This window comes from Monocercomonoides exilis, assembly GCF_001643675.1.
Source record: "Monocercomonoides exilis strain PA203 chromosome Unknown scaffold19-1596985, whole genome shotgun sequence".
NCBI classification, from domain to species: domain Eukaryota; phylum Preaxostyla; order Oxymonadida; family Polymastigidae; genus Monocercomonoides; species Monocercomonoides exilis.
Genome location: NW_027150564.1, coordinates 1417237 through 1429887, shown reverse-complemented (window position 1 = coordinate 1429887; position 12651 = coordinate 1417237). Strand labels below are relative to the sequence as shown.

Genomic DNA, 12651 nt, shown 5'->3' with positions numbered 1-12651 from the left:
TCAATAAAAAGTATGCAAAAAATAAAATTCAAACTCTTGCGTAATTGTTCAAGCGAATGTTTGCAATTCCTATTAAATAATATGGCCTCCAAAAGGATGGAAGCACTAATGTGACTTGTAACAAATTCTAAATTGTAATAAGCATGCTTTTAATTAAATATAAAAATTATTCAGCTCACCATTATAAGAGTCTTTGTCGTTGGATCATCATTTATTTCAGGTAAATCAGGAAATGATGATATGCCAAATAGATTTTTGTGATTAATAAGCTCCTGATTGATTAAATATTCCTTATCTTTGCTCTCCATAAGGAATAATATACGTATTATGTTTTCTATTTGTTAATAAATTGTTTATATAGCACGGATCAAAATGCAGCTAAATCAAAATTTAATTCGCTTTATTGTAATATCGATTCAAGTGATATGCTTCGGTTTGAACTGGTTATTATTTTTCAATTAGCTGGTATTTTGAAAATTTCAGCCCTAACCATTGTTGGATTGGCCATTCCTTATGATATTTTGTCATACGTTTTTCGTCCACTTTGTATTCTGGCTTTGATACCTTTTACTGTTGGTGGATGGAATGGTCCTGCACCAAGTGGAGAACCAACGAGACTGATTATACCAAAACAATTTAAAAGTATTTTTTCCATTTTTTTCATTTTAACTTATTTTTGAAATAGTTTGGATGATTGTCAGTGTTGTTTTTGCTGCAATCGGAAACACATTTGCAGTAAGAGAAGTTGAACATTTATACTCGCTGATTATTGCAATGATTGCAAATTCTTTATCTGTTGTCTGCTTCATCATTGCGACTTTCCCTCGTTTTCCTTTGGAGAATAAAACATCTTGGTCGTTCACGATATTTGTTTTGTTATGTTTCGTGCAAGCTGGACATTTTATGATGTACAGTTTTCTGAGAAGAAATGTGGGATATTCTTATGTTTATTGGTTTTTCTCTCTACTTCAAATTGCATTTCTAACGGGACACATGAACACGCCTGAATCTCGAAGGATATGCCAGTGTGTTATTTGAATTTTTTCGTATATTTCAATTATTTTCCTAATGTTTTATGTTGTTTAGCGAATGTCATTCAATTGGAACACTCGGTGGGCTTCTTCTCTTCTTCAGCAATATTTTGAGATTTCTTGCCCAATGCGGATATGGAATGGTTGGAGAAGAATTCTATGTGTGGACATTAACCTATTTGGGTATGCTTTCTTGTTTTGTTTAATTAGCTTTTTATTATTATTTTTTCTATTTTAGGACTTTGGATGATTCAATTTTCTTCTGGAAAGTTTACCTGTGAAAAAGCATATCAAAAAGCAAGAGATGGCTATGATTCTTTTGATCAAGCTTATGTTAATTAGAAGTCAAAAAAAAAAAATTAAAAGTTATCTTTTATTGAGATTTCGTGTGCTGAATGTTTATGATTTTTTCCGAAGGCATTTTTTTTAAAGAGGAAATGCGCTTCGTCTGATAATAAGCTTCAGCATGCTGTTAATCGAGAGAGACGTTTCATCTATCATTTTTCGTTGTTTAGGTTTTTTTGGAAGAGTTGTAGTTTCTTATGTTCTTTTGTTAACATTATAATTATAACAAGAAAAATTTCAAATAAAATACATTGAATTGAAGCATCGACCGAACCAATTTGTATTTTTGGTGTTTTCATTTATTTAAAATTATAAATTTTGACTCAAGGCTCTCACTGAAGATGATATGTTGTCATGTTTCGTTTTCTAATTTTTTGGTTTTTGCTTTGAAAATTCCAAACAAGTCTGAACAGTTTCTCTATTTTTTTGAGTAAAAGTGAAGTGATAGGAGCGATTTTGATGATAAAGTTAAATACCTTTGAGGAAAAAATCAGCTATGCAATTTTTCGAAGTGATTGCACATCAAATTTTTCAAAAATAAACAAAATGAGAACACTGTTTAAATAAAAGCTTCTTTTTGACTGATTCAAAGTTTTTCTTGTAACAATTAGCAAACTTGTTAAATCCTTAATTTTTTAATTTCATATCACCGCAAATATGATTGTCCGTTCAAATATCAACTTTCAATTTATTCACCTTTTCAGAACGTAAATAAAAAATGTCTGCAATATCTCAGCACATATGGTAACTGGGATCTGTGACATTGCTCTGAATAGCAGCAGCAACTCCACTGCTGTGTCCTTCGTCCATCTCCTCCACATCCATATCTCCTTTGCCCCCCATCCCTCCATCCGCCTCACTGCCTTCATCTCCTTCCTTCCCAGTGCCCGAAAACTCTCCCATGCCCTCAATCGCAAACGGAGCTGCAAACTCATCCACCACCGTCGCTGCCCCCGTCCCGCCAACAGCTGCCTTCGGCGGCGCTGGCGGGGCTGGCGTCCAGAACGGGATTCTGCCTGCCCCCCAGTCGCGGAGCACAATCCGCGCGCCTTCGTCGTAGTTCGGAATGCCGCTCTTCAAAAGCTTGCCATGGCGCTGCGCAACCGCCTTCAGGAACTCCTCAACGAACGGAGAGTATCGAGAGAGCGCTTCGTCCGACAAAGGAAAAGCGGAAGAGGAAGAGGAAAAAGAAGGAGAAGTCGAAGAAGAGAAGCCAGCACCAGGCTCGCGAGGAGGGATGACTTTGGCAAAAGCAGTAGGGTCCAGCGAGTACAGAGACAGCAGCACGTTGATGTCAGAGCGAATAACCAGCGAAAGGACAGCTGAGTGTGGGTCCTTCACATCCTCCACGCGCATCGCTGCCCGCAGCACCGCGTTGGCCTCGTCTGTCCAGTCCATAACGACGCCAGGCGAGTCGATCACCGACAGCTTTGTCTCAATCTCCACCGTCTGAAGGCCGCGTGTGCAGCCAGCGTGCGACGAGGTCTGCACAGCGTGGCGGCGCTTCAGCGAGTTGATCAACGAGGACTTTCCCACGTTGGGGTAACCCACCACACCCACTGTCGTCTTCATTGCATGCCCCTTCGAAGACACAGAAAGTGATTTGCATACACGCATCAGCTGATCACCTCCATACGTGTCTGGTTGAATGATGTTGTTGGAGTGAATTCAGATTTGGTGAATTATTTACAAAAAAAAGAGAGAAAGAAAGAAAAATAAGGAATAAAAATGAGAAAGAAAAGAAAAGAAAAAATAAACAATAAACAATAAAACAAAAGAGAGTGAAAAAAGAATACATCATTTGCATTAAGACTATTAAACAAGAAATTATATATTTAGAAATTTCCAAATTTCTGTGATTACATAAGCATATCGAAATATTGAAAAAAAAATCTTTTTCAAAGAATAAAAACCTCCATGAGAAATTCTTATTGCAGAAGTTATTTCTGAAGTTGTCGTAGTATATGCACTTGATTGAACAGCAGTTATTGACCCATCATTCTCGACCTCGACAGACGCAGGCCCAGTCGGAGACGAGTACTGGATAATCCCAGTTGCAGATGAACTAACGACTGCCTTGAATGCAACCGTTGGAAAAAATTGATTAAGATAAGTAACCCATCCATCCACAACATCTCTCGGCACAAGATCTAAATAAATTTTACCAGTTTATTCCATCAAAAAAGACTGAAGAAAGCATGTGTATAAAATTAAGTTTACCTATTTTATTTAAAACAATCACCACTTGTTTTCCTTTTGCCAAAGCAGATCGCTCCAGAGTCGAGCAACGAGTTCCAGAAGGATCTCTTGCATCAATAACTTCCAAAATTATATCAGATGCATCTACAACCTTGTTAAGCATCGAAAAAAATTGTCTTCTATTAATTTGTACCGCTGAGTAAATTCATTTTCGTTGATGCAAGATTTCAAAAAACAAAAAGTAAATAAACCTTTTGATGAAACTTTTTCCGTATTTTCTGCTAAATCCTTCAGAACTCCTTCGCGCATTTTATCATGATACAAACTTTGCTTCTTTTTTGCATCTTTTGCAATGATATTATAATTTAAAGTCTTTCCTTTATGTTTTTCTCCAAAATGTATTTCATCAGAATAAGAGCCATCACGTTGTTGTTGTATTTTTTTATGATTTTCCATTTGTCTTGATAACTGCTCTTTTTGCTTTAATAGATTTGGCAATCCTGGATCCTTCTTCATTTTTTTGAAAGGAACCTGCTTAATCTTTGGCATTTTTATTTATATGTTATGGTTACATTTTTCGTTTTTTAAAAAAATTCGAAAATCACATTATATTTTTTTATATTTGATAATTTTGCTGGAAAGTGGGGAAATAGTCGATTAGATCGACACCCAAAAAAAATCGTTCAGTCAACTTAATATTTGGAAAAATCTACTTATTTTGCAAATAGAAGTTTATTGACAAACTTTTAACAAAATTCAATTTTCTTGTTTTTTTTTCCGAAAAACGAGGAGTTATACATAAAAAAGGGAATTATGATCATTTCAATAATCAAGTTTGAATCTGATTTGTTTAAAAAAGGAATTCTCAACCCAATTTACTATTTTCACATTGAAGAAACATTATGAATATGATAACAGTAACAGAAATAGACTTGTAAAATTCTGAATGAGAGAAGTGAACAGCATTGGCTGTTTTCATTAATTGAGAAAATATTATAAGGGGAGAGCTGATCGAATAAAGAAATCAAAAATAAAAAGAATCTGAAGGCATGGTTGATTTATTTTTTGATTAAACAGACGAAATATCATTTGTTAATATTGTTAAAAAAGAAATTTTGACGAATAAGATAACTAAGTCAATCCCTAAGTTATATTAGTTAATTGCTCCTTTTCCCGCTTCAAACCCTAATTTCAAAACTCAAATGCTACAAAACACAATTATTATTATATGTTTGTAATTTCTATCAAAAAGAAATCCAAATTCTTGAATATTTTTGGGTGTCGATCTAATCTACTAATGCCGAAAGTGGGCAGATAACGACCGGCAAAAAAAATTTGATTTCAAAAATATCGAACCGGATTGATAATCAAAGTGTTTTGATGAGATTTTAATTTAAGTATAACAAATACAAAACACAAGTCATTCTCATCATGAATGATATTATTTCTATTTCGAAACTAATTTGTTATTTTTCTAAAATGAAGTTATTTTTGGTGCATATGGGTAATTATTTTTGAAATTATATTTTTTCGAAAAAATATTTCGGTAAAAAAGTTTATTTTTTGAATAAATATCAATGAACACAGAAAAGAAATAGCGCAACAAAAATCATCTCTGTCTTTCTTTAATATCAAACAATGTCTTTTGATTCAATTGAGTGAACAAAACATTTTTACAAAAATAATATTTACGAATTCATAAAACTTTCATAATAATGCACACACCGAAAAAAGTTATGATTTCAAAAATAATCACCCATATGTGAAATTTATTTACAAATAAAAAGTCATTAATAACAATATCAAAGAATTTTTTTTAAAATATTCGATTAAAAACTTCGACATTTCATTAACATTTGGGGATAAAAATGCATATTCAAAAATATTCAATGAAAAATGATTCACTAAACATTTTATTTTCGAGATCAGAAAAATAAAGTTAGTTCAATTTTTGATATTCGAAAAATATGACAAAATATGGCACATTCACAGAGAACGGGGCAGCTCTGATCTGACACAGTATTTTTTAACTTTCAAGGTTTATATAACAAAATAATCACATTATTAATTGCTTGGTTTAGGTTTTAGGGTTAGCGTAACAGATCTTGGGTTTAGGGTTAAGTTTATGCTCTTCTTTTTAGGGTTAGCACTCAAAAAATCTTGATCTTTGTTGTATTTTTTGGGTTAGGGTTTGTCCAGGTTTAAGTTGAGTCATAAGAAAGAAAAAGAACTTGTACGAATTTATTCACTCATATACAATAAGATGAAAAAAGGCTTATAAAGATAGATATAAAACAAGTTCCATTTATCAAATTCAATGTGACTGAGTCACATCCGATCCTTCCAATTCTGGTTCCCATGATCAGATATTAACAATAATTTTTATCTTTCAAATTCTCTAATTTTCTTTTTTTCAATATCAATTATAATAAAATAAATGTCGTTCATTTGGCATTTCAAAGACTTTTTTTTAAGAAATAGAATAAATTATAAAAAATTTCAAGATTAATGTTTATTTCTTTGTTTGAAATTGAACTGGTTAATTTTTAAATCATATTTGAACTTCTTTTCCTATTTTCACTTCATAATAAAGGCACAGACAAGAATTATGTTTTTTAAAATATTTTTCGATTTTTCTGAGAATAACAAAAAAAAACATAAAACAATATCACATAAAGCCTTTTGTTTGCTATTTATTATCAAATCATTTGAAATATCAAAAAATGATCAGGTTAAGAAAATACAACAAATACGAAAACCAAAAAAGTTTAAAATTCTCAATGAAATAAAAAAATGATAAATAAATCGAATATAAAAACGTTATTCACACAAAATGAAATCTAATATCGAACGATTTGAAAAGAGGAAGTTGAAAACCACATCACAATTGCAAAAAATAAAAGGTTAATAAAAATCCGAACTAAACAAATGTGCATGAAAAAATTCACCTGAAAATGAAAAAACTGTCTAACGGACAACAACATATCAAAAAATCATCAAATATTAACTGTTTAAAGGTTAATTACGAACAAAATAACAAAATGTTTGATCAAAAACTTTGATCAAGAAAATAACAATTTCGACCAAACTAAGATTGAGAAACATTCGATATGATTGAGTCACTCCAAATAATACGATTAAAAATTGATTCGACTCTGTCAGATCGAAGCGACGATGAAAATTCGTTTAAGTTCTAAAGCTGGGCTTTGGCTCGAGAAACGCAAGCAGTGGCTACCTCCACCGTTGATATTCCGTTGGTCAAAGGTCGGGGGTTCGACTCCTGCTAAAGCTCTTTTCTTCTGTGTTTTTTATTATTTTTTTCTTTGATATTTTTTTGCCCGGTTCTCTGTGAATATACACCAATTTTTCAATTCATGAATATATCTTTGTTTCCTTTTCTTCACTTTTTTCTTTTTACCATTATAATAATATATTTTGTGTTTTGAAAACAAATGAGAAAATTGTGAAAAAATGGAGAAGATATATGAAAGGAATCAAAAAGATTGTTGTTTGGTATTAAACACCATGATTTTGAATGTAAGTGTTTAAGATATCTTTGCTGCCGATGTGGATTTGATTATTAGTGAAAATTTCAACATTGTTAATTATAATGCTCGAAGAAAAATAACTCATTCATAAGAATTTATCCATTCTTCCTCTTCTTCCTCTTCTTCCTCTTCTTCCTCTTCTTCCTCTTCTTCCTCTTCTTCCTCTTCTTCTCATTCTCATTCTTCCCCCTTTTGCCTTCTCTCTTCTTTCAAACAATATCTTTTCGATAAATGCGATGTTCTTCACTCCATCAGACTATTTTATCATTTCAGCAACCTTCTTTTCCACCGAACTCTTCGGCTACTCATGCAGCTCCATCTGCTCCTTCATTATCATTGTTGTTTCCTAATATTCATCCCATCTCATTAATTTTGATCAAAAAGTCTTGGCTGAACAATGCTTCATTTGAAAAAAATTTCACGAAATCATTGAATTTCAAAACAAGAAATCAATGCAAACATGATTCAAAAAATAATAAAAAGTGAAATCAAAAAGTGAGTGAAAGTCTTAAAATAAAATAATAATAGACAATTGGGGGAATATACTGACTTTCAAGCTTTTTATGCATAAAGCATTAATAAATTGTTTCGCTCATAACTTTATTTCGCTTTCTCAGATTTCTTTAAAATTTTGATTTTCATATCCGTAAACAAGTGCCGTTGAAATCAAAAAAATGAAGTTTTCCAACATTTCACGAACATCAAAAAATGGATCAATTTTTATTGTGTTTTTTGATGTGAAAAAGTCAATGAAAAGTGCATAATTTTTCAATGAAAATGCTTGAAGCAAAATATTTTGCCCCAATTGTTAAAAAATCATTTATTAACATTAATATCCAACAACTCGACTGATCTTTGTCAAATGACTGATCTTTGTCGTTCGACTGATCTCGATAAAGATCTGTCGATAACCCATTATTATTAAAAGAATTTCAGAAAAAAAAATTATGATTATTCATTTCCTTCTTAAATTATTAATATTTATAGATAAAAAAACATTGAAAAAGATTTTTTTTCGTTTTTTTCTTTAAAAAATAAAATTTATATTTCTGGATTTTTAAATAACCAAAAAATATAAACTCGATAAAATCGTTGGTCGAGTTGTCAAGTTGTTTTGAAAATGTCGGTCTGTCACAGAGGCCTAGTAAAAACCACAATCTTCGACACCAACACGTTTATGAAAAAAATAGGATTAGGGTGATATTTTTCAAAATCAAAATATTTTTTTCTCATATGGGGGAAAATACGGACTTTCAAGCTTTTTTTGCACAAAGCATTGAAAAATTTCTTCACTCATAACTTTATTACGCATACTCAGATTTTGAAATAAATTTGATTCTCACATCTGCAAACATGCATCGTTTAAATCAAAACACAAAGTTATCCAACATTTAATGAATGTCAAAAAATGGACACATTTTTATTGTGTTTTTTGATCTATAAAAGTCATTGAAAAGTGCATAATTCTTCAATGAAAATGCCTGAAGTGAAATATTTTTCCCCATATTTTGATTAGAAAAATTGTAAATAACATTCATAAAGTATCATTGAAAAGTGAATTTAAAAAAATGCCTCATCTTCTTTTTCATATGTCTAAATTTTTTTGAAAAGTTCCTTTTGTTTAATTATCAAATAAAATAAAAATGTCATATTTCAATAAATTTTCTGTTCTCTCTCATGAAACTTCACAAAAATAGAAATAATACAAATGTCAAGATTTTGTTTTCATGACAGAGAAATTTGGTGAGTGGAAACAGAAATATGATCGAAATATGAAATTTTTATTCTATTTGAAAATTAAACAAAAGGAACATCTAAAAAAAAAATATTGACACTTCAAATCCGAAAATCATCAGACATTGGAGAAGCATTTTCACAAGTTCGACTATAAGGTGAAAATCGATCTTTCTCAAGCCTGCTTTCATATCTCAGTGCACCCAGACTTCACCCTCTTCCTTGCTTTTGGATTCAGAGAAAGGATTCACGTCTTTAGAGTTCTCCACTTTGTGCTGCAAAGACGCTCCACGAATATTCACAAAGCTAAAGAGGAAAATTGTGCAAGAGTTTCGGGGGAGATGAAAGGTCAGATGTTTGAATTATCTCAACAATGTTATCCTGGTGCACAAGAACATAAGAGCCTTACAGGAAGCAACAAAAGGGATCGTTCACTGGTTCAACAATTTCTGTCGTTGTCAACAAAGAGAAAAGCAAGTTAATTCCCTGAAAAACCTTTTCCTTCCTTGGTTGGACATAGAAGACAAAAGTCATGAATGTAGCATTGGAAACGAAGCGTAGTGCATCCCTGTAGAAGAAAATAAAACGGTGGATGAACATGATATCAAAAGAAACAGCAATCAAAACAAAAGAGTTCACATCACTTGTCAGAGCAATTAGCGCAACTCGATTCGCAACCACAGATAATTTTCTTCATATAAAAAAATAATCCAAGGAACTTAAAAATGCGGTTAGGAAGACAGGATGGATAGGGACTATGAGAATCAATCATTCAAATATGAACAAACTGCAGTACTGGAAGGTGAGACTAAGGAGGATGGAGGAGAGGCCTTGGATTTCTTTCACCAAATCAAATGCAATACTGACCACAGATGCTTCTTCTCGACTTTGTTGTGCCACTCTTCGAGAAGATAACACTTTATTCAACTTTTATCAGGCTTTCGTTCCAACGTTCCACAATCAATCTTCCAGCTTCAAGGAGATGAAGGAAAATATTCTGGCTATCAACCAGTTCGATAACCTCTTCATCAAATACAAGATCCAAAACATCTTTGTGAGATCAGACAATAAAACAGCCGTCTTCCATTTCAAACGAAAGTCAGTGGAAGTGAACCTACTCTCTCTTCTCAGGAAGTTTCAGAGGATATGAAGAAAATGGAACATTCAACAAAAGGCAGTTCATCTTCCATCAACGAAGAACACAACAGAAGACGTCTTAAAATGATTACAGAAAGCTGGGAACTACTAGGTTACGGAAGATACTCCAACAAACGTGGAACGAGAACTTGATTTAAAGAGAGAACAAGACACACATGCATCAAAACGAAGCAAAAATTCATCGACATATTTTATGCCAGGAAGCCCCATCACATAGGCAGTCTTTTTACAGACTGGCGAAAAGCAGTCACTATGAAACACCCTCCAGTTCCTCTAATACTCCAAGCTCTAAGGATAATCGAAGATGAACACGAAAGAGCAGTTATTCTTCTACAAGCTTGGAGGGATCATATCTGGCCGCCACTTCTCAGGAAAATGAAAACACACAACCTGATATGGAACGATTCACGAAGAACACTGAAGGTGGGCCCAGGATGAAGAAGACAGGATCATCATTACCACCAGAAACATTTTTTGAAGCCAGACTGAATTAGCATCCCCAAAAGGAGAACATTAGTGGAGGAGCAGTTTTCTAAAGAGCAATATCTCACAAAACATAACTGATGAGTCAAAAAACACTGTGGCTCCATCAACGTGGACGACATACGCATTTGGCTTTGCACACTTTGCAAAGCCTAAATGGAAGATAACTGTGGGGAGTTTCCGGAAAACTTTACCGAATGAACAAAGAAATGTGCTTCGATTTTTCCAAAGCTCTAAGAGAAGGGTTTCCCTAACTCCTGCCTTTGCACAATGAGGTTATCAATTTTTATTTTCACTCACATGGTACATGGAGAGGACATCGGAAAGGTTTTAAATATCATAATGCTGTTTCGATCGTTCCACAGATCCCACATACCGCGTAAACCATACACTTTCATGTGGTTTCCTGCACAAATTTTCAATAAACATAACTTCCAACAAGACAACATTAACCTGTCGTTCTTCGACCTTACGGTGAGCGCATCCTTCTCTGCATTTTACTAATCGCATGTCGTTTCGATGAACAAGAACAAACATCAACGATGCAGTCAATCCTTGAGAGCGATGCCATTCATTTTCAAACAAAGATAAAGACATCATTACCACCAAAATACCTCATTGTTTTATATTCAAAGAAAGAAGGTGTGAAGGTGTATCCAACAAGTGTCATTATTTGCCTAGTGTAAGAGTGAAGAGGACCTGCGAATCAAAAGACACTTTCTTTTTGAACACAACTCATCACACAGTTCTGAAGACATTGGGAATCAGGAAGCTTGTAAGGCTAGGCATGACTCAGGCGAGGATCCCGAAAGTATTTAGGCCTTTATCAATTAATCATACAGCTTTATCTGCCCTCGCCCATAAAAGAGAGCCGGAAGTTCTTATTGAGAAATATGCCTGACTTTCACCAAGTGTCTATACCCAGTCGCATTCTTATTTCCATTCCATTATCGCAACAAATCTTGCAAACAGGCTTCTTGCTCCACCACAACAACATATATCATATCAGACTCCACACCCACAACAGACTTCTTTAACTTCCCCAACCAACTCAACAGGATTCCAATCACAGACATTTAACACTCAGGAAACTGCAAATCCAGTTGCAAACACGCAATCAGCGCTTATCATATCTCTCCTCTTTCCACATCGGATGAAAGAACTCCTGAAGAACATTCAGCAGGAATCAATACGATCAATGCTTGCAACCACGTGGAAATCACTTCAATTTGCACAATTCAAACAAGCGAAGTCAGGCTCTTTCAGACGGACTCAAAGAAGCTCACAATTATTTACACTTCCATCTCAAGAGGTGTTGTTGTTGATCGTTTGTTCTGGAAAATTTAGGTACTCTGCACTTTTATACGAAAAGAACAAACAAAACAACACCACTTTTTCCCGTACCGACTTAAACTCTTCCCACCCTTTCATTTTTTATAATTATTTTTCCTTTTAAAATTTGCACTTGTTTTAACCACAACAACCTCTGTGCACTTTGTTTTTGTGCAATTTCCTTGTTTCTTTATCATAAGTTCAATATTTTCATCTTTTCTCACATCCACAATTTTTACTTCAATTTGTAAACGATTGATCCCTTAATATAGACCCCTAACTTCTATTACAAGAGGTGTTGTGGTTGTTTGTTCTTTTCTAAAGATTCATAAACCATAAAAAATAAAATTTTAATTGATAAGCTTTTCTGTTTGCATATTGCGTGTAGCATGTGTATTTTCGTGTTAACTATTAATATTCTGATTTGCAATTTACAGTGTGATATTTCAAGCAGAGATACAACAGCGGACAGCCTTTCTGATTTTGCCAATTTTCGTAACAAAACGGAATCTTTTTTTCAAAAAACTGCGTTGCTAAAAAATAAAACATCCGTAACCCTTACAAAAGATTATTTAATACATCCAAATTTCGCAACAGAAAATGCTATTATAGAAGGATCTGACAAGGATGAAGATTCATTAGCAAAAAACGACAATTACTCTGTTTTAAGGAGTAGAACTTCTCAGATGCATATACTGAAAAGAGCAGAAGTGAAAGTGCGATTTAGTTATTTTACAAATATATATAAGAACGAAAATGAAGAAAGCAAAATCAAAGGAGAGATGGAATTAAAGAATTCATCTGTTTTTTGGAAGAAGTTA

General features: G+C 33.3%; 2 protein-coding genes across 2 annotated transcripts; one reads left to right on the top strand and one right to left on the bottom strand.

The window, feature by feature from the left end:
- The first annotated feature begins 362 nt into the window (after positions 1-362).
- On the top strand, positions 363-1735 carry MONOS_2958 (uncharacterized protein). The gene is made up of 5 exons (XM_067872918.1): positions 363-433; positions 484-642; positions 686-1025; positions 1087-1214; positions 1270-1735. Exons 1-5 carry the CDS (start codon positions 373-375, stop codon positions 1371-1373), a joined length of 792 nt encoding a protein of 263 aa, XP_067728638.1. The 5' UTR covers positions 363-372; the 3' UTR covers positions 1374-1735.
- A 104-nt stretch (positions 1736-1839) lies between these two features.
- MONOS_2959 (putative nucleostemin-like protein) lies at positions 1840-4124 on the bottom strand (the record flags this gene model as incomplete). The annotated part of the gene is made up of 4 exons (XM_067872919.1): positions 1840-3016; positions 3290-3526; positions 3597-3770; positions 3827-4124. 4 exons carry the CDS (start codon positions 4122-4124, stop codon positions 2109-2111), a joined length of 1617 nt encoding a protein of 538 aa, XP_067728637.1. The 3' UTR covers positions 1840-2108.
- Positions 4125-12651: the final 8527 nt, after the last annotated feature.